The 22,234-nt window shown below is 55.9% G+C and overlaps 1 protein-coding gene across 1 annotated transcript; it reads right to left on the bottom strand.

The window, feature by feature from the left end:
* Positions 1-1,321: 1,321 nt before the first annotated feature.
* Positions 1,322-4,191, bottom strand: POU3F1 (POU class 3 homeobox 1). The gene has a single exon (XM_081817173.1). It carries the CDS (start codon positions 4,173-4,175, stop codon positions 2,817-2,819), a length of 1,359 nt encoding a protein of 452 aa, XP_081673299.1. The 5' UTR covers positions 4,176-4,191; the 3' UTR covers positions 1,322-2,816.
* Positions 4,192-22,234: the final 18,043 nt, after the last annotated feature.

A 22,234-nucleotide genomic window follows, 5' to 3' on the forward strand; every position in this document is an offset into this window, starting at 1 on the left:
GGGACCACCAAGCTGGAGGCCTGGGAACACCTATCTGGGTGCCCAAGATACATCAGCTGGAGCCAAGTCCTCTCCCAGCCCTGGGCTTGGGCCAATTCCTGGAAGGAGGGGGCCACAGACACACAGACACACACACACACACACTCACTAGGGACACAACTTTCTCCCCCCATCAAGGGGTTGTGCTGCTTCAGGCTTTGTGTCCATGAAGAGTGAGAGAAACCTCATGTGGTTTCTCCTGAGGAGGGAAAGGAACTGCATCTAGGGAGGAAGCAGGAAGAGCTATTTTATTCGTATCTTTAAAAGTTGCTTTAAAGGGAAAAGAGGATCTTGACTGGGACATAGGTAACCTTGGGCTTTGGTCTTGGAACTCAGATCTGCCCCCACCATCAGGACTGTGGGGAGGGGGGGACGTTGGGGCTGAAAGCTTGGGAGGGGAGATGTCTGAGACTATGTCTCCCCCCCACCCCCCGCCGCCCGTCAGGGCTGCACAACCACCGAATCTTCATTTAGGCATATGCATCACTCCCTGAGTTGGGGGGTGTTCCTTGGGTACCCATCCCTGGAGAGATTGAAGGGCTTTGTGGGGGCACAGTTGTCTGTGCCCTCTTTCCTCCACGAGGGAAGTTGGGCCAGGTGGCTTGTTTGCAGAGGAGTGGGACCGGCTTTGCCAAAGCAAACAGGCAGGACTCTCTCCCCAGGCCCACTTAATTCCTGCAGGACCGCTGTGGAAGCTGTTAGGACTCCCAGTGGATCCAGGTTAGGTTTGGGCACCATGTGTTTGTGGGTGGAGAGCCAGCTGGGGCAGGCTGGTGTGGCCGGGCCCCACTTCCAACCGCCCCATGTCCTGGAAGGGTAGAGCTGGCCTGGACTCCACCCATGGAGCGCAAAGTGAAACCGAAGCCGGGGCCTGGCGTCTTGGGTGGGGAACACAGAGACACCAGGCTGGTGGTCCAGGTGAGGCAGGCTTCTTCCTTGGCTGAGAAGCAGTTGAATTGTGCCTGAGGAATGGCTGTCCCGAATTCAGTGTGGTGTCTGCAGTGTTGGAGGCCCTGGTCTGGTCTCAGGATAGTCTGTTTACGGGAGGGGACACGAGGCAGCTTCATCTTCCCTACGCTCACTCGCCTGAGGCAGGGGTCCAACTGTTGCCCAAGTAAGAGGCAGTCCTCATACTGGCCTGAAAGAAGGTCTGCGTGGTCACCTTCCTCCAAGATAGTGTGGCCAGGACTTTAGGGGAGGTTAGCCAGGGTATCCCAACACTTCACCCGCACACCGACCCAACCCTGGTAGTAAAAAGGACAGGACACAGCCCTGGGGTACATGTTTATGTGAGTAATAAAATATTTACTATAACATAAATATAAAGGGAACTTCCCAGTCTACATTATTTTTTTTTGCAATAAAGATACAAAGAATGCACCAAAACATTGTTCCAAAAAATAATAAAAATAAAATAACAAAATTTAAATCCAAACTGTAACAAACAGAACAAGAAATGGAGAAGGGGGAAGCTCCAAACACATCCAGAAAATAAATAGAGATGGGTCAGAAATCTGGAAATCATATTAAAATATTTTTTTTTTTCGGATTATTCGGTGTACAAAATCCTCTCGGATGGGGATGGAGGGCAGCCCGGAAAAACCAAAAATAAAAACCAAGCACAAAAATGTGTGTACATATCTCACATATTTACATGGTTCCCACCTCACCCCAAACTTGGGGAATTTCTCTCCTGGCCGCCCCAGCATCCCGCATCCCAGGTGGGGCTGGAAAGGGAGCAGGCGGAAGCTGCAGGGAATCAGGCAGAAGGTTCTCAGGGGAACGGCTTATTTCTACAGCTGGTTAAAAAATATCTCCAACTTTTTCAAGTTTCGTTTGTCGGTGGCCAGGAGGGCAGGGCCCCGCGGGGAGCGGGGGCCCAGCTGTGCAGCGGTCAGTCTGCGGCGGGGCAGAAGCCTCTTCCAGGGGGCTGTGTGTGGGAGCGCAGACCCCTCCCGCGTGGCCGGGAACCGAATCGCAGCTCGGATAAAACGAAACGAAAAATGAACACTCGAATTTTTTTTTGTTAAGTTTTTTTTTGTTGTTTTTGTTTTGCTTTTTAGTGGGTAGGGCAAGGGATGGTAAGGGAAAAAAATAAATTAGGCTAGATTAAAGCTTTGGCTATTTCCTGCTTTTATACACAGACGCGGCTCTCGCGGCCTCCCCTCCGGGGCCCCGATAAATACAGTATACAGCGATTTAAATTAAGGGCGCGGGCGGAGTTAGAAGGACCCCAGGAGCCGGGAGGCTCCATGAATAAATAAAAACCGTAAAAAACCAAGCCCGGAGGAAGGGTGAGGGGGATGGGGTGCATCCTTGTGGGAGAAAAGAAGCGTGGAGCGAATTAAGTGACAGTCCCCCACCCTCGACCCGCAGGCTCGGGAGTCCGCGCCGGGGAGAGGGACAGGGAACCCTCCTCTCCTCGTCCTCTCTCCCAGGGAATCCCTAACCCCGTACCGCGTTACCTGTCGCTGTGGGGAGGCCGCTGCCGGGATCCGGCCCCGAACAGCCCGGGGGGCAGGGGCGGGGGTCGTCGAGGGGATGGGGGCAGGGAGCAGGCGGCGGGCAGGATGCCCGGGGTGAGTTGGCGCGTTCCGGATCTTCGCTCCTCTCTCCCGGGGCTCGGGCGACGCAGCCACTCGCCAGAGAGGGTCGTCCGGGTGTTTGGTTTTGTTCGAAAGTTTCTGGGCTTTTTGTAAAATCCAAAGCAACCGAACAAAAAGAGTTCAGGCCGCGCGGCGCCTCGCCGCGCGCCGGCTGGGGCCCGGCCCGCGGGGTCACTGCACCGAGCCGGGCAGTGTGTGGTGGTGGTGGTGGTGCAGCGCGGCCGGCGGGGGCGGCGGGGGCGCCGAGGGCGGCGACGCACCGCCCCCGCCCGGCCCCAGCTCGCCCGGTGCGTAAACGTCGTCCATGGGCGGGTGGCCGGCGCCCGCCGCCGGGGTCATGCGCTTCTCCTTCTGCCGCCGGTTGCAGAACCAGACGCGCACCACCTCCTTCTCCAGCTGCAGACTGTCGGCCAGGCCGGTGATCTCGTGCGCCGAGGGCTTGGGGCACTTGAGAAAGTGGCTCTCGAGCGCGCCTTTGACCCCCACCTCGATGGACGTGCGCTTCTTGCGCTTGCGGCCCTGCGCCGCGATCTTGTCCAGGTTGGTGGGGCTGCCGCTGGACGAGTCGGTCTCCTCCAGCCACTTGTTGAGCAGCGGCTTGAGCTTGCACATGTTCTTGAAGCTCAGCTGCAGGGCCTCGAAGCGGCAGATGGTGGTCTGCGAGAACACGTTACCGTACAGCGTGCCCAGCGCCAGCCCCACGTCGGCCTGCGTGAAGCCCAGCTTGATGCGCCGCTGCTTGAACTGCTTGGCGAACTGCTCCAGGTCGTCCGAGCTGGGCGCGTCCTCGTCCGAGTGCTCGCCCACCGACGAGCCACCGCCGCCCGCGCCTGGGTGCAGGTGCGCCGCCGCCGCGTGCAGGCCGCCCGCGTGTGCATGTCCGTGTGCGTGTCCGTGGGCGCCCAGGTGCGGCGGAGGCGACGGCTCCAGCTGCGCCTCGTGGCCGTCCTCGTGCAGCGCGTGGTGCAGGCCGGGCCCCGCACCGCCGCCGCCCGCCGCCAGCATCCCGGCCAGGCCGCCGCCGCCGCCCCCCGGGTAGGCCGCTTGCGCGTACAGCCCGAGCGGCTGGGGCTGGTGGCCCCCGCCGGCCCCTGGGGAGGGCGACATGGCCGGGCCCAAGTGGTGCGCCGTGCCGCCCTGCGCCCATGCAGCGCCCGCGTGGGCCGCTCCCTGGTGCACCAGGCGCGCGTGGAAACTTCCTCCTCCTCCGCCGCCGTCGTCGGCTCGGCCGGTACCGCCGCCGCCCGCCTTGCCGTGTTCCAGGTGCGGGCCCCCGGCCCAGTCGCCGCCGCCTCCTCCTCCCGTGGGTAGCCACTGGGGGTGCGCTAGGCCCACCGGGTGGCCCGCGCCCGCGCCCAGCCACTCGTGGTGCATCAGCTTCTGCACTTCGCGGTACGCGGCCCCCGCGTGCAGCCGCTCGGCGGCCGCCGCCGCCGCCGCTGCCGCCGCGGCGTCCGGGTGCATAAGCGGTCCCGTGCCCCCGGCTCCGCCGCCGGGGCCCCGCGGCAGGTACTGCGCGGTGGTGGCCATGCCGCCCCGCGCCCTGCGCCGCGCCGCCGCCGCCGCTCCGCTCCGTCTGCGGGCCCCGCCGCCGCGCTCCGCCGGCTTAAAGCCCCGACCCGCTCGGCGCTCCGGAGCCCCACCCCGCCCGCCGCCCATTGGCTGCCCGCGGAGCCGCCTCCCGCCCCCCGGCCACGGCCCCCGCCCCCCGCGTCCGCCTGCCGCCCGGCCTGGCCGCCCAGAGCTCGCCATTGGGCCTCGCTCCCGGGGTCCCGCGCGCCGACCGTGCTGATTGGCCGCTGGGGCTTCATTCACGGCCCCCCTACCGTCCGCGTACCTACTCACGCCCCGGGGGCGCGGCCGCCACGTGGGGAGTGGCGCGGGGGTGGCACTGGGACCGCACCCCCTCTCGTCCTGGCTGCGTGGGCCCCGCTTACCCGCGGCTCAGGAGACTCGGAGCCCGGCAGGTCCCACACTCCACGCGAACTGAATTCCCGCCCGTCTCCTGCCCGGGCGGCCAAGAGGCGGCGGCGGGGATTGCGGGCTCCGGGAGGCGCTCGGGCTCCGAGAAGCAGCTCAGCCCCGCGCTCTTCCCTCCGCAGTGCCGCTGCTGGCGGGCCGGGATTCCCGCGGGTCTCGGCGGCTGCGAGCGGGAGGCGGCGCGGGTCCCGGCTCTGTTCCGGCGCGGCTGCTCTCCTCGGCCGCCTTGCCTCCCGCAGCTTCCAGCCGGCACCGAGCTCTCCTCTGCGCGCCTCCCCGGCCCGTCTCGTTTTCCCTCTTCTCCTTCTAGACCCAGCGTCGCAACTCCGCCGACCTACGCCCGACCAGCCCTGGCTTCCCGCCTCAGGCGGGTTCCCCTTCTCCCGGGCTCCGCGGACCAGGTGAGTACCGCGCGGGCGATGCTGCGGGGAGACGGGAGCTCCCGTAACCAGGCCGCGTTCCAGGCTTCCCGAGGGAGAGGACCTCGAGGTGCAGATCGAGGCTCCGGGGAAAACGCCGCCGACGGGGGTGGTGGACATACTGGGCCCACGGGTATCTGTCCCACGCCGCTGCAGCCTTCTCGCTCCTTCCCTCTGCGTGACCGGCTCATTGGCCGGGGTCATGACGGGGTCACGCCCGGACGCGAAACTTGCTCCCGGTGAGGAGTGGCATGGACTTGGGGAAGGGCGGCTCCAGAAATCCTGCGTGCAGGCCGGGAGCTGTCCAGCCTCGCCTGGAGCTCTGCGCTGGAGCTTAACGGACTTGCGGGGGGCGGGGGGGGAGGGCAGCTGAAAAGGGAATTGAGATGGAGGAAGCCTTGTTAGAAAGGTGAGGTGTGTGCTCGCTTCGGCAGCACATATAGAGAGGTGAGGTGTGCAATTCCGGGATCTCCTCTTCTCCCCAGCTCTTTGAGGACTCCTTGAAAATCCTGAGTGGACTTGCACCTCAGCGCAGCTACTCTGTGCTTCTAAGCCCCACACTGGGTTGGAGGCCAAGTGTAGCAAGCTGTAACCTCTATCTCTTTCCTGCACTGAGGCTTGAGGCTCAGGGAGTCTTCTAGCTGACAGCTCACTTCTTCCCCCCCCCCCCCCCGTTCTTACCTCCAAAGGACCCATTGGAGGTAAGGGCCCTGGGGTCTCAGATCACAGAACTGAGCTGGGGGTCCAGTTAGACCCTACTGGGCAAGTTAGGACTGTAAATAGAGCCTCAGTGAGTGAATAAGGGTGATGGGGGCTCAGATGGCAGCTGCAGTGGGACTGGTCCTCAGGGTGGCTGGGGCAGAGTCCACAGTGACAGGGGTCATCCTGGGTACAGATTGCTCCTCCAGGCACTGAACACCCATAGACCAGCCTCTGGCTAGCCCTCAAGGGTTGGGGAGTGGGACAAGGCACGGTCCTTGTGTGGTCGTTGGCCACTGTCCTGAGCAGTCTTCCTGGGTACCACCCTTGCTGCAAGAGCTGCGATGGAACTCTGTGTCTGAACCCAGCTAGGGATGCTTGGCTTTCCTGGACTCTGGCCCAAGATGTGGTCACCTTGAGTCACCTTTCCTCCATAAGATCATAAAGCACTTGCCTTCCTGGCCCCTTCCCCAGGCCCAGGAAGTAGGGCCAAGGTGGGAATTCTGTAGTGAAGACTCCTCTCTCACCAGTCCTAACCAGGCCAGCATGACACTGAAGCTTGGGCTTCCTACCTGGGCCTGCTGCCATCTTTCTGGGCAAGAATAACTCTGGTCCAGTCTCTGTAGCTCTTGGTTTTCCTCCCTGTAAATTGGGACTAACATTACCATAGGCAGCCCACCTGCCTCACTGAGGGTACTCAGTGGGTGATCTGAGACAATGGGGGGTGAAAGTTCTCAGGAAGGGCTTTTACTCTGGTTGTTTCTATTGTGAGTGCCCGGTGAACAGGCATGTCACTCCCCCTTTCTAAACAAATCTGTTTCGTTATCCGTAGAGTGAGGTTGTGGAGGTTTGGAGCAGCTGACCTCTCAGTCCCTTGTAGCTGTGATGGTCTGATTCTATGAATCTCTCAGTTCCTGTTGGAGGAAGGGAAGTGTCTGGACAGCGGTCAGGTGTTACGATGTCCAGCCTTTGAATTGCCACTGAGATTTGAAGAACAGTGATCCATGGGCACGATGCTTTATCGAGTGCTTTTGCATTCATTCACATTTTACCTGCACCTCTCAGCCCTGTAGAAGGGCCCTGAGTGTATTATCCCTGGGGTGGAGATGAAGAAACTGAGCTTGTCCGAGGCAGCAGGACCTACGAAGGTCCCACTCTTCATCATGCTTGCTCCCATTGCTGTGGGGTGGGGGCAGGCGCCATTGGGGCAGTGGCTTTGGCTGTTGCAGCAGAGAGAACCCACAGCCCCATCTCTGGTAGCTCTCCGGGGGCAGGCCAAGGCCAGTAGGGACACATGGAGTCATCCTATTAGGCTGGAATTCATAGTCATACAAACCGACACACAATGATAAACAGACATGCGTCCCAAAGGAAATGCACCCAGAACATGCACACAGGCTGCAGTAGGCTCGAGTAGACATTCCTTCATGACACAGAAATAAAGGAGACCTGCAGGCCCAGGGGTCACAAGCATGGAAGCTCTCACCTGGCAGGCCAGTTCCCACATATAGGCACACCCTGGTGTTCGTAAACGTGAACACACCAACACACTCACACTCTCTCCCCCAGTGCTCAGATACAAAGAGGCCAAGCCTGCACATCACGGAGACACACAGATGTATCCCCCCCCTCCCCAGGGAACTAATATATCCCACACAACGGATCAGAAGGCAGAGGAGAGCTCATGCCCAGCTCAGAGTTTGGCCTGTGCCATTCAGCAGCAGTGTGGGTCCCAAGGAAGCAGGAAGCCCTTTCTTTTCCTATTTTTATTTTTTCTTCTTCACTTTCCTTGTCTGTGGAAGGCAGCTCCCAGCCAGGCCGCTGCCAGTCTCAGAGGCTCGTGGGCCTCCCTCCCCAGCGGGGCCCCTGCTCAGCCTGCCCCCAGCGCTGGAGCTGCCCGGGCTTTCCCAGAGCAGTGCCGCCTCCTCCAGGCTCTGGAGTGTGACCGAGCGCCTGCTCATTTGACACAGGTCACCGAGCCTCCAGCAGATGGGGCCCTCCCTGTGGGGGTTCACGCTGCCGGAGGGGCAGCAGGGGAGGCTCTGCAGGGATGAACTCCAGTCCCACGTGTTCCCTCTGCAAAGCCCTGAGTCACAGACACCAACTCTGTGATCTACATTCACACTCCTGCCTGAGAGATTCGGACACGGCCTCTAGAAGACAAGCACACTCACTATCAGCACTCGCGCAGCCACACGTGGACTGTAATATTCCAGGCACACGCCCCAGACGGGCAAGCCAACACATCGGCACACCGAGCAAGACCTGGGAGGGAGGAAGAGGGGTCGGCTGGGGCTGGCTGCTTCCCCCCTTGGCCTCTGAGTCCCTGTGCTGTGTCTTGTCAGTCCGGTCAGTGGGTACTTGGAGTTCAGGAAATGCTGAGAGCAGGTGCATCTGCAGACCCAAGGCCTTTCGCTGCTGGGGGGAACACAGGCTCCAGGACCCTCCCCCTGAATTCCTTGCTGTTAAGTCATGAGTGCCAAGAGAAGCTAGGAAGAGGCAGATCTGGGCCCGCGGGGAGGGCTACTATGGGAGCAGGTGTCCTAGGATACCCTCCTGTGTGCATGGGCTTTGAGGGTTTGGGGGTAGGGGACAGGCCCGGCTGGGAGTGGGGGGACAGGACGAGGCCAGCACTCACAGCCAGTCTTCTCCTCACACCCTGGATCCTGCATTTTCAGTGTCAAAGGGTCCTGGGTTCTCTCTTGGCTCAGACTCAGGCCTGCTGGATGACATCGGACCAGTCTCAGCCTCAGTATCCTCATCTGTAAACTGGGCAGGGTGGTCCCTGGTGGATTGCTTGTGAAGGCGAGATGAGATCACTGCCCTGATGGAAATTTGGAAAGTGTGACTTGGTTTTTCGCCCTGGCTGCTTGGGGTGAGTAAGAGGCTGTGTGAGCAGGAGTGGAACCTGCCTGCTCCCCAACCAGTTCTTGCTCAGTGGTGTCGGGAGCGACCACGCCCACACCCTGCTCTTCCTGGGAGAGTCTGGCAGGATCCTGTGGTCACAGATGCCCACCTGGGGCAGTGCTGGGGTCCCTGTGTCCGTCCGCTGCCTCCGTGCATGTTGGTTCCAGCTAGCCAGATTCACAGTGCCTGCCACCATCCAGAAAGCTCTCCCACATGGCATAGGAGCACTCTTCTGAGCTGTCAAGCCCTCACCTCTTCCCCTCTGTACTCAACCCCTCCAGGTGCCTATGAAGGAGCCAGGAGCCTGGTGAAGAGGAGGGGAGGGGCGGGAGGGGCGCTGCTGCCTGTGGCAAGGAGGAAGCAACAGCTGCACCAATTTAATCTAAGGGTCCCTATTTCTCAGTCTGGGGGAAGGGAAGGAGGGATGGAAAGTGAACTATCTCTTAGGGATGAACCTTTCCTTGCATTTTTTCCCCCTGCCTCGGCCCCTGAGCCTGTGGGTGGGGGTGGGGGTCCTTCCAGGGCATCAGTAGAATATTCAAATTAGGGGTGGTCAATTGCTCTTAAAATTTACTTTCATTTTTAGCAGACTGGCAGCCTCTGAGCTGGTGTTAATGCCCACAATCCGGTTATGCAGAACACGCTCTCTGCAAATCGGTAAATCATTAGCGGGGATTAATCACTCTGAAAGGCTGGGGCTGGGTTTGAGTTTCTTTATTTCTTTTTTTACTTTTTTTTTTAAACACGCTTTTTATCTGGATGGCTGCAAAATTCACCACCACAGGGTGGGGTGGGAGCAGTGAATGATAATTGAAGTCTTTGTCACCTTCATCAGAAGAGTGAGGTGCCTTCCGGACCCCCGATGTTGACTCTGTGCCCTGACTGAAGGTGGGGAGTGGGCAGCTTGGGTGGGGTGCAGGGGAAGAAGGGGGTTCCCTTGTGTTTGTGTGTGGTACAGTGTTTACAATAGTGTGTGGGGGGCTTGGTGTGCTTGTGTGTGTGGTGACTGTATGTTGGTGGGCTTGCATGAATTCATGTGTTTGTACTTCATAGATGTCCCTAAAGTATTTGTGTGCTTCTGTTAGGGTCCCTGTGCTTGGTTGGTGTTAATGTGTGTGCATTAGTGTTTGTAATTGTGTCAGAAAGTGTTTCTGTTTGAGAGTGGGTTCAAAGACCACCCCTCACCCTTCTCAGCTTCCAGGAAGCTCTAGAGAGCTGGAGGAAGGTCCCAACTTCACCTGCTGGGGGTTGGCTCAAGGTTAATTTACATATTCACTAACCGCTTGGTCCCCAGCTCTGCTCAGAGTGACTGAGTCCGGAGGGAGCCCCCAGCCCTGCCACCCCCGTTCCGGGGCAGATGGGGGGGTTAAGCTCTCACTGAAACACCTCTCCCCATTCCACCCCTAGAGGCTGCCTCCTCCACCCATGGACCAGGAACATCCAGCACCCCACCGTTCCTAAACCCCCACTTCTGCACAGCTGAAGTACACACAACTCTAGCTCCTGACAGGAGCTCTGTGGTTGTGAGGGGAAAGGTCTCTTTCCTTCCTCATCCGGGCTGCCCCTGTGAAGGCTCTGGGAGAAGGAGGGTCATTCTTCCAGCCAAGCTGGAAGACCAAGCTGATGAATGGACGGTCTCCCACTTTATGCCCACACTGGGCCAGCTTCCTATTCCCCTCTCCCTGGCCTAATGCTGCCCAGCTCTGGAGAAGTAATTACCCTCAAATGAGCGAGTAATGACAGTTTTAGGGTGTTGGGCAGAGATAGGAGTATGGGGATGAGGTCACGGGACTTTTTCCCTCCAGCCAGGCTCAGAGTGTGGGTTAGAAGTAAGACTTAGTGGGCTTGGTCCTCACATCCACCCACTGCTTCCTTTAGCCACCCCCAGCCCCATCTGCCTGCAGTCAGCTCGGGGAGCTTGGGCGTGACTGTCTACCATGGCACAGATACCCTGTACTCACGTGCATATGTCCCATTCGTCGCCCTGCTGTATGTGCCTTCCTCCCCTCCGTGTGATAGATTCGCCTGGAATCCAAGGCAGGGACAGAATGGTAGGGCTCCTTGGCTGTTACAAGTTGGGGGCTCCGGAGAGAGTTGGTCGGGCTCCGTGCTGGCTGTCCTCAGCTTTCTTGAGGGTAGCAGGTGGAGGGTGGAAGTGGCGAAGGAGGATTTAGGAATTATATTTTCCCAGGGACCTCTTAGCATCTTTATGTATGTCTGGTGGCAGACATCTGTCTGAGCTTAGGATAGCATCTGCCTGGGCTAGAGACAACATCTGTTTGAGGCTGGGACAGCTGGCTGAGCCTGGCACATTATCTGGCCCCGGGACAGCTTCTGTCTGGGCCCAGGACATGTGTCTGAACCTGGCACAGCATCTACCCGGGCCTTGTGCAACATCTTCCTGGCCTGGGGGCAATGTCTGTTTGAGCCCTGGACATCTGTCTGACTTGGGGATGTCTGCCGAGCCCGGAATAATACCTGTCTGAGCCCAGGGCTGGACTTGTCATCGCAGATAAAATCACCCTCGAGCCTCAACTTTGGTTTGTGGCTGAGAAAAGAGTATATGGCAGACTCACGGACCTGCTCTCCTTTCGACCAGGCAAGGACCCTTAGGTAGAGTGCCTCAGTCTACCTCCCTTTGTAGGCCCATTGGCCTGTTGGCTCTGGGCACCTTAAGGGAGAGCCAAAGCCTACACCTCAGTGGCTCCAGGAGAGTAATGTTGAAAGAATGTGTAAGGGGCGTAGATAAGTCAGAAAATCTGGGGGCTGGTCTAGGATGTCTAGGATGAGTCTCCCTTCCTCCAGTCCCTGTGTTGAGTCAAATCAGAGTGCTCCCCCGAGACACAACTCAGACATGTCACTTGTCTCCCGAGAAGCCTTCCACTGCTCCTTACTGTGTACATTGTTAGGTCCAAAGTCCCGAGGGGTCCTGCCTCTGCCAACCCTCTGTATCCAGCAGCACGGAGTTTCTGTTCCCACAAACACACGGGGCCGTTAGGGTGCCCTAGCTTTGCACGCACAGTTCTTTCTCCATGGAATGCTTCCTCCCCCCATTCTTCAAGTCCTAGTTCAAGGGTCCTGTGCTCTGGGAAGTCTTCTTGCTCCCACTCTAGATGAAACCATGACCTCGGCCCTGCTTCCATGCTGTATTGTGCGGACCACCTCGGCGGTAGCATTTCTGGGCCTGCACCGTTGTTCCCCTCTGGGCGTCTGTCTGTCCTCCGGGGCTGGGAGATCCTGGGGGCAGCTGGCTCTGTTTCGTCTCTGTCTCTCTAGCACCCAGCCCAGTTCTTGGTCTGTAGTGGTACCAGTCAAGAACGTCTGCTAAATGAGCACGTGGGTGTGCCCTGTGATCTCATTTCCTTCTTTTTGTAAATGGGAGTGGGGTGGGGACTTGGAAATGGTGGATATGGGCTTTTAGTATCAGAAGGAAGTAGACACTGGCTTTCGGTCTTAGAAGAAGTGGGCTTCAGAGAAGAGGGCATATCTTCTTATTCATACCTGGTAAGATGACTCAAGCCACGGGGTGCTGGGTGCCAGGCCCAGGGCACCCTGGACAAGGGCCTGGTCCTGCCCAGCGTTCTCTATCCATGACCAGGGGAAAGATGTACGGGATCCAAAGATCCCACACGCGGCTGCTGATGGGAGCAAAGAGCAGAAAAGGTGAATCCAGATGTAACAGCCTCTCTGTGGACTATGGGAATGGGACTGAATCTAAGCAAGGAGTTCCCTGCCCTGGGTCCAATCCTTGACGGCAGGTGGGAGAACCAAGGCTGGGCTTAGCTGGTGTTCGGGAAAGTTCCAGGGTTCCTAGTTTCACTTTTCCTGCCAGACAGGGGATGTCATGTAAGGTGTTATGAATATAAATGTTGTGTCCAGAGCAAACTGTTCCCCCTGGTTGAACCTACCTGGCACCTGCCAGGTTCAGAGGGATGTGGATTCCCAGGAGATTGGAGAGAGGTGCAGAATGGTGGGGAGGTAGCTCCCAGGACAGGGTCTTTGCCTTGATAGCTTTTATTCCACCAAATAGGAACATCTTTATAGTTTTTGTTGATGATAAAGATAATACAGGCTCATGTTTTTGTAAAAATCCTTTACCTCAGAAATACATGAAACGGAAAGTGGAAGCCCTTCATTAATCTCTCTGCCTCACCCCTCGTAACTACTCCTACTGGCTATGTCTTTCCAGAACGTGTTTGCATAGACACAAGCTATTTAATAATAGTGAAGATTTTTTTTTTTAAGATTTTATTTATTTATTTGAGACAGAGAGAATGAGAAAGAGAGAGCACATGAGAGGGGGGAGGGTCAGAGGGAGAAGCAGGCTCCCTGCCGAGCAGGGAGCCCGATGTGGGACTCGATCCTGGGACTCCAGGATCATGACCTGAGCCGAAGGCAGTCGCTTAACCAACTGAGCCACCCAGGCGCCCAATAGTGAAGATTTATTGAGTGCTTACTATGCGCAGAAACTGTGCTGAGTGCTCCTACCTGGGTTCATACATTGCAGCCTCACCAAAGCACTCAGAAGAAACTGAAGCTCCAAGATGAGATTAGTGATCGTCGTCCAAATGTGGCGGGTGCTTACTGGGCGCCCGGTGCTACTTTAAGTACTTCCCACGCTGGCTCAGTGTCTGCAGGAGCTAACGTCTGGGAGAATGCATGCAGTAGGCACTCAGCAAATGGTGGTTGATATTCCTGACTTGGAAGTTCGAGAATCTCAGATGATGAATCTGGGATTGTTCAGTGGACCCCTAGATGAGAGGGCTCTCGTTCCAAAGCCCCTGTGCCACAGGCAGCCTCCCTGGGACTGGGAGATGCTGATCCAGCAATGAAAGATGTAGATTCCCACCTTGGTTTGCATGTGATTTACACATATTTATTTATGAGTGTCTTTGATTCATGTCAAAGTGCCTCAGTGATTTTTCTGCCAGGCTTCCGGGTCCTGCCGAGGGCATGGCTAGTGGGGACTGGCTGTAGGCTCAGAGTGTGCACGTGTGGGCTATTGGGTGGGATGAAAGTGACAGCTGTGGATAGGTGGGTGGTGGCTGGAGGGTTGAGTTGTGGGCAGACCAGAGCCCAGGGTTCTGGCGTGGGTGATTTGGGCAGCTGGTAGGAGTGGGGGGTGTTTGTCAACACATGGCAGGGTCCAGCAGAGGGGCTGGGGCAGGGTCAGAGCTCCAGGCACTGGGGTGAGTGACTGGTGAGCCTGTGGGTGGCCTGTCTTGGAGAACTCAGGGTGCCAGCCAAGCTTTCTAGGTAGGAACTCAGACCTGAGGAACCAGGGCAGGATCTGGGGTTCAGGGTAGGACACATGGTGGTGGAGGGCTTCCAAACAAGGCAGAGGATCAGAGGTAGGAGGGGGACTCCCTCCAGAGTTCCTCCCCCTGGTGCTGCCCAGGGCAAGAGTCCCCTGCTGGGGTGCTCTGGAGAGGGAGTGCTCTCTGCAATCAAGGCCTTGGGAAAATCTGCCAATCAGCAAGAATATTCTGTGTGCTGGCTGTGCCCAGCCCTGTGCCTGGCACCATGGGGAAGACCAGTCCCAGCCTGCAAACCTTGGCGGGGGAGCTGGCGAGATAAGGAGGGAAGGGCAGGCCCCGACCTTCACTGAAGGTTGCATGCCTGGCACCATGCGGCACTTTCATCCATTACCTCCTTTGATCCTCAGCAGGATCAAAGGCAGTGACTGTCTTATCTCCTCATTACAGAGGAGGGAGCAGAGATACACAGAGCAGCAGTGACTTGCCCAAGGCCACACAGCAAGTGAGTGGAGGAGCTCAGATTTGAACCCAGCTCTTCCTCATTCCATAGCCCTAGCACTTAGCCAGTTTCTTTTGTCTAAGCCAGGTGTGAAATAAAGGTAACACCTACCTTGCCTAATTGTTGTGGGGGTTAAATGAGCTCAAGTGTGTAGGGAGATTAGCAAAGAGGCTGGCGCACAGTAAGTGCTCAATAAGAGATTTTTTTTTTTTTCCCCTCAAATGGTAGAGCAAGGATTCTTAAATTCTGGTCTATTTTACTCTACTGTTTGCATGCTACCATGGTTTTTGCCAAGGCTAATTGGGAGGGGAGGTGTGGTTGGGGACAGAGTGTGGCCTCCTCTGTGGGTTGGGTGAGCCCTTGCATGGACACAAATGGTCACCAGTGCATGGGAGGGATCATCTGCCAGGTCAGAGCCCCTATGGCTCAAGTTCTAGCTCTGGGTAGGGTGGGGGCACTGAAACTCTCTTGTTAGGATTGCCTAGATGTGTGTATGTATGTGTGTGTGTACTTGGTGAGAGTCCTTGACTGGCGAAGGAAAGACAGCTTTGGGGAGAGGGGGAGCTCTATGAGCAGACAATGATAAGGGCCCTTTCTCATTTCCAGAAGCAGAGACTGGAATCAAGTGGGGGCGTGAACCATGTGAAGATGTGAGGCAAATCACTCCTGGCAGAAGGGACAACAAGTGCAAAGGCCCTGGGGTTGGAATGGGCTTAATGTGTACATCTTCCTTGGTAGCTATAGAGACAATATTGATTTATATCTTCTAATGTTTGAAGTAGAGTAGCTAAGTGGGAGCAAGATTCACTCATTCATTCATACCTTTTTTTGGGGGGAGTACAGTAAATTTCCTTTATACATATATATTTAAATTATGTCTCGATTAAAAAAATATGTATATATTAGTTTCGGAGAGCATAATGATTCGATATTCGCATACACTGGGCCATGATCACCACAAGTCTAGTTACCATTCATCACCATACAAAGTCACAATTTTTTTTTTCTTGTGATGAGAACTTTTAGAATTTACTCTCTTGGCAACTTTCAAATATGTACTACAATATTATTGACTATAGTCATCATGCTGTGCTTGACATCCCCATGACTTACTTATTTTATAGCTAGGAGCTTCTACCTCTTGACTCCCTTCACCCATTTCGTCCACCCCCCACGCTGCCACCTCCTGGCAACTGCTATTCTGTTCTCTGTATTTATGAGTTTTGTTTGTTCGTTTGCTTTGTTTTTTAGATTGCACATGGTAAGCAAAACCATATGGTTTTTGTTTTTTCCTGTCTGACTTATTTTATTTAGAATAACACCCTCAAGGTCTACATTCATTTAGACATTAATTCAACAAATATTTCGTGCCCACCTTGTGCCAGGTACCATCCTAGGTACTGACGGCTGAACACTTACTGAGCGTAGACTCTGTTTCTAAGCATTTTACATATCTTACTTTTTTTAATCTCCGCAACAACACAAGGGTTGGGGAAGCCTGGGGAGACAGCTGGGCTCCTTTTGATTCCTCCAGTCTCTTCCCATCTCCCAGCCATATCGGGGCACCTAGCTTCTGCCACCCAGAAAGACCAAGATCCCCACAGTGGGTGAGGCAGGGTGGTCCTGAGAACATCTCTGCTCCAGAATTTTTCGGGTTCTGGCTGGACCTTGCTCACAGTCAGGCCCTGAGCTTCCTGGAAGCTTCCCAGCAGACTGCAGCTAGAGAGGGTGAGGTGCCTCCGTTAATCCCATCCAGCTAGGCCTGCCTCAGAACTTCCTCTCCCTGGGGCTCTTAGCCACATCTTCCCTGTCCTCCCCCTCCGCCGCTTAGGTCCTGGCTCCCTCCAGGCCCCTGCATGGCTCAAGCCCTGTCTTCCGGGCTCTGCTCAGGGAGCCCAGTCTCAGCCTGGGGCTGAGGCTCCTGGCAGGGAGAAAACAAGGTGCCATTCCTGCTGTCTGATGGCCCTGTCCCAAAACACTCCCTGTGCTTTGCTAACTCTGCTGGAGGCAGCATGGGTGGTGCTTACCCTACCTGACTTCCTCTGTCCTTTCCTTAAGATAGTCAGGGTACAGGCCTCAGCCACAGTGGGCGTCTTAGTTCCTGACCACCCACCCACCCTGTGTCTGTGATCTGGGCTCCTCACTCTCTCCCATAGGAAAAGGGACAGGAAGAGGAATTAGAAAATTTGCTTAAAATTCAGAGGCCAAGGAGGGAGTCTGGTGCTTTAGTCAATCTTTGGTGAATAAAGAAATCTGGCAAGGGGAGTTTTCTGGGTGGGTCGAAGGAGAAGGGAGGTCTGATACTGATGGGCTTGCTAACCTGCAAACCATGACTCCATCCATTTACCTATCCACCCATCCACTCATCTACCCACCCACCCATATCTATCCATCTACCCAGGCACCTACCCATCCATCCATCCATCCACCCACCCACCCACCCATCCATCCATCCACCTATTCCCCTATTCACCTGTCTGTCTGTCCAACCATCCATCCATCCATCCACCCACCCACCTGCTCATCCACCCACCCATCTGTCCCTCCACCTACCTAGGCACCTACCCATCCATCCATCCACCTACCCACCCACCTGTTCATCCACCCACCCATCCGTCCATCCATCCACCTATTCCCCCATTCACCCGTCTGTCTGTTCATCCATCCATCCATCCATCCACCCACCCACCCACCCATCTACCTGACTCTGCATACTGAATGCCTATCATAGTCACTGGTTCAGTTATGCTTCATGTTGTTGGAGAGCTTTTCAGTGTTTATACATTTGTGACCCTTTTGTTTATGCTCTTTCCTCTCCCCACCTGGTTCTTAGAGAAGCTCCTTGAGAAGTGGGGCTCCCTTTTCTATTGTGCCAAGAAGGAAAAGCTCTGTCTTGGCTGTGGGGTTGTCAGAAGCTGCTAGGCTTGGGCACCCTGGGGCCCTGGGGAAGGGGGATCTTGCATGCCGCTCCTACCCCTGCTGGGCCAGGCTTGTGACCCTCGCTGTGGCCCAGTCTGGAGGAGGCTGTGCTGCCCCAGGGGCAGGGCCTTGCTGCTTTGCGTCCTGCCTGCACTGCTGCAGGAGCTGCTGGCCCCTTGCCAGCACCGGACGTCGGGAGTGGGAAAGTCGTGTCGCTGTGGAGCCTCTCCACACCGCTGTAGTTAAACAAACAGGCTGGGAAACCAGGGGCAGGGGCTGGCCGCCCTGTCGGCAAGAGCAGGTGCCGAGTGGGGGGACGGGGACTCAGGAGAGGTGGCTGGCTGAGCTCTGAGCTGAGGAGCTGCTGCGGAACCACGAGTTGAAGCCCCCCCTGCCCCCCGCGTTCCCCCCAGACCTGGGCTTAGAGAGATGGGCGGCAAATATCTGTGGGGTGGCTCTGAGCTGCCCTGGTTGGAGGTGAAACTGGTAGGAGGGGCCGTAGACAAAGACCCAAAGGAGGACAGACTGACACGGAGAGGCAGAGGGATGTAGAGATTGAGTTTCAAAGAGAGAGAGAGAGAGAGAAAGACCAAGACAGAATCAGGTGGGAGAAGGAAGATTTGAAGGGCTAAGAGAATGGCCAGGGGAGGGAAGGCCAGGGCAAGGGAAGAAAGCTGTGGGCCCAGGGGAACAGCTCTTCCAAAGGCAGGAAGTGTAGAGCTTAATAACAGCCCCCTCCCATGTGGATAGCACCAACAGTGAACAAAACTTTTCCACTTGCTTAAGCTCATTCAAGCCTCACAATAGCCCGCTGAGAAGGACTTGGATGGGGGCAGGGATGTGTTCTGTTGTGGGGAGCAGTGGGGGAGGGGAGCTGCAAAGCTGGGATGGGGACCTGAGGACCTGCCAGGAGGGGCCCCCACCCTGCGGGGATTTAGAGACAGAGCCCTTTGCTGGGCCTGGGTCCCTCCGGTGACCAAACCTTCCCTGGCTGTGCTCAGTGGCCATTTATGGACTTGGCTGCCTGGTGCTTGATGCTCCTGCTACCATGGCATTGTTGCTCCTCGTCCAAGGAGGAGGAAGCCATCCAGGTCAGGAGGCCTCTCTCTCTTGTCCTCTGTCTCCTGTCCCCAGAGTGTAGTCATGTGGGCTGTTGACGGCTGCTGGCTGAATCCGTCTCTGAGAATTGCTTTTGGTGACTTGGTGGCATGTTGCCCGAATTTATGCCCCCTCCCTGAGGGCAGCCTGCATCGAGTGGCTGGTCAGTTGGTGAGAGGTGTGCAAAGGTCAGGTCCCCTTGCTTCAACTTGGGACACTTGTGAAGGACCGTCCCAGCTCTAGAGCTCCCCATGAGCCTGGCTCCCGTGGTGTGAGTGCGCTGCCCGGGCGTTTCTCCCTTTGCCCAGTGCTGCTTCCCTGTCTTGCCCTTGTTCCCAAGAGTACAGGATGGTAAATCGCCTTCATGCAAAGCTCATAGTCTCGGAGCATTTCCAGGGAATCCGACCCGTGGCACTCAGTCTAACTCTTGGGCCCCAGCCTGGGGACCGCTCAGCTCCACTCCCCAACAGCCTTATTTTTGTCTTAATCCTCATCCCCACGGACTAGTCTGGATTCTGCACGCGGGTGTCTGTGTAGATCTGGGAGAAGTAGGAGCAGGAGGGGTTGACTGTCCAGCCACCTCCATCCTGGGCAGAAACTCTCTCCCCACCCCCAGGAGAGAAATCATGGGGAACCTGTTTCCTGTGGGTAAGCTCAAGGGCCAGGGCCCCAGCGTGCCGCCTGGCACAGGGGAGGGGCTCAGCAGTTTGAAGAGGCTGATTTTGACACAAGGTGGCCTGTGAGTGTTCGCTATCCTGAATATTATTGTTGTTATCCGTAGAAGAACACCCGCTCCTGCAGGTTGGTGAGATGGCCCTGGCCTGCGTCTAAGAGGCACACACACGCCAGGCGAGCAGTTACTTCCTTAGGTCAGCAAGGGGTCTTGCGTGTTGCCCCGCGTGCCTGTAACTCGTGCTCTGCAAGCCCCTCACTTTGCAGACAAGGCCAAGGGGGCGGCCCCCAGCCACACGCTGCTTCTAGGCTGAGGGAGCCCTAGGCTCCAGTGTCTAGTTCCTAGGCTGAGCTCAAGCCTCTTTTCTCCCCCATCCTTGGGGTCCAGGGCCAGGGGACTGGACAGGTCCCAGCAGTCTTGGCGGCATCTGCAGGCAGTGGGGCTGTGCTTGCTCAGGGTGGGACTATCTCAGAGGTGACAACTGCTCCAAGATCATACCCTTGACCCCGGTTCTGTCATTGGGGGCCAGGGGCTAGCCTCTTTGGGTCTCTAAGAGATCAGAAGAGAGGTCACTGAGGTTCTAAGGAGGAGCCCCTGGCACTGAGCCCAGTGATCTAGCTCTTTGCACAGCTGCCACTCAGTTCTGAGCCCCGCCTTTCTGTACCTGGCAGCTGCCTTTTACCTGGCCGTCCTGTTTTCACTCCTGACCCTCTAGAGCTCCACTGTCCCTCACACTGTCCCCATGCCGCTGGTGGGCACTTGGAATGTGACTAGTCCAAATGGAGATGTGCTGAAGTACAAAGTATGCACTGGATATCAGACACTTGGTATAAAAAAAAATACATATATATATATAATATCCCTAATAATTTTTTAATATAGGTGATATATTAAGATGATAATATTTTGGATGAAATAAAATATATTATTAAAATTAATTTCACTTGTTTCTTTCTTTCTTTCTTTTTTTTGGTAAGTGGCAGTTAGAAAATTATAAATTACATGTGTGCTTGCATAGTATTTCCACTGGACAGTGCTGCCCCAGTCTGTTGTTGCCATAATAGCCAGAAGGATCCTTTTAAATTTTGGATGGGTCATGTTCCTCTTCTGCTTGCAACCTTTAAATGCTCACACAGGGTGAAACCTAAGTGGTTACCATGGCTTTGAGGGCTCTGAAAAGATCTTCCTTGCAGATCTTTTCTCCTATTATCCTCTCCCTTGTTCCCATGTTCCAGTCACACTGGCCACCCTGGAACTCCTTAAACTTGCTAAGTTCATTCCTACCTCAGGGCCTTTGCACTTGCTGTTCCGTCTGCCAAGAGTGATTTCCGCAGCTCTTCACATGCTCACTCCGTCACTTGATTCAGATTTCTTCTCTAGTTTCTCCTTCTCAGGGTTGCCTTTTCTGTCCACCCTGGCTAAAACACATGGCTGCCAGTTCCTTCCTAATTCCTTGGGCAGAGCATTTACCCTCATGTAACATTACATTACCTATTCAATTGGTTACATTTTGATTGTTTGTTTTCCCAGTTAGAATGTAAGCCTTGTCGGGGCGCCTGGGTGGCTCAGTCAGTTAGGTGTCTGCCTTGAGCTCAGGTTGTGATCCCAGGGTCTTGGGATCAGGCCCCACTTCGGGCTCCCTGCTCAGCCGGCAACCTGCTTCTCCCTCCCCCTCTGCCCATTTGTTCTGTCTCTCCCTCTCTCTCAAATAAGTAAAGAAAATCTTTGGGAAAAAAAAGGAATGTAAACCTTATGAAGCCAGAACTTGGTCTGTCTTATTCACCAAAATAGCCCCTGTTCCTAGAATTAGGCCCAGAATAGAATAGATGGTCAACGAATCTTGGTCGAGTGACTGAAAGTTACCGATGACAACACTGAGATCCAGAAAGATAAAATTGTGCCCAAGGTCACACAGCCAGGCAGGGGCTGAGCTGGGAAGAGCTGAGGACTGTCTGAAGCCAGAATCTACACTCTGCCCACTCCAGATCCTGTCTGCAAGCCTCTTTATTCCCCCTTTGGTCGCTCAGGAAACACAGTTGTCACATTGGGGAGAGGGGGCCTGGCTGTGGAGAGGCAGCAGACTGGTTTTCTGGCATCTCTGATTTTCTGAGTGCTGGAGACTTCCAGGCACAGGGACTCAGCTGCCGTTGATTGTCCCCTCCCCTGTGCATCCAGGCTCACAGGCGCATAGGAGACCCTGGGGCAGGGGTGGAGGAAAATGAGCCTATAGGGATGGGGGGTGTGGTCTTCCCAGGGCTCAGGCAAGAGCAGTGTGCGGCTAGGTAGGACACTGCTCTGCACGGTGCCTGGGGCTGAGCGTGGGGCACAGGGAGCCCGTCGTGGCCATGAGTGAGGAGACCAAACCTCATAGACCTTGGGTTTGGGAAGACAGCAGAAGGGAGAGAGGAACCCTAGAAACTCGACATGGGGGCTGAAGCAAATTGCAGAGCCCTCTGCCGGGTGAGCCACCCTGTAAGGGTCTCTGCTCTTTGGCACCTGGGGCAGCTCAGGCTGTGCTGAGTTGCCTTTGACCCACCTGCCCACCCACCTGCCCACCACGATGGGGGTAAGAGTGCTCTCTGGGCTCTGACTAGTTTCTCTATCCTCTGTATTCCTTAGAAGGGGCACCTTGTTCAGAATGGGTGGGACTTTGGAGCCTGGGATGCTGGTCTGCCTTTTCTCTGCTTGGGGAACTCCTACCTTATCTCTCTGGTCCCAGCTCAAATGCCCTCTCCTTGTGCAGAGCCCCTGACTCTCAGGCAGAGTTAGTTCTACACTCCTCTGAGCACCCAAATGGCTCATTGTTCCTACAAGTGTGTAAGCATTCATTGCTTCCTTTATAGTTATTATTATTATTATTATTTTGTATGACAGACTCTCCTGCTTGACTGCAAGCTCCTCAAGGGCTAGGTCTGTGTTTATTTCTGTGTTTCCAGCCTGAGGCTTGGTAGTGAGTAGACTTTCACCACCGCCGCCACCATCGTCGTCATCAGACTTGATGCCTGTTGATGTGTTCTTGGCACATGCTAAATGTGTCCTCCGCAGCTGATCACTTAATCCTTACGAGGACCCCGCAGCATGAGGCAGGTGTGTTGTCATCCCCATCTGTGGAAGCGGAGGCTCTGTGAGGCCCTCTG

The sequence above is a fragment of the Leptonychotes weddellii genome, chromosome 4 (assembly GCF_054177405.1).
Source record: "Leptonychotes weddellii isolate Sample4059 chromosome 4, ASM5417740v2, whole genome shotgun sequence".
NCBI lineage: Eukaryota > Metazoa > Chordata > Mammalia > Carnivora > Phocidae > Leptonychotes > Leptonychotes weddellii.

What these genes read in the sequence shown, in the direction of transcription:
- POU3F1 (XM_081817173.1), bottom strand. Translation starts at nt 4,175, where the DNA reads ATGGCCACCACCGCGCAGTACCTGCCGCGGGGCCCCGGCGGCGGAGCC.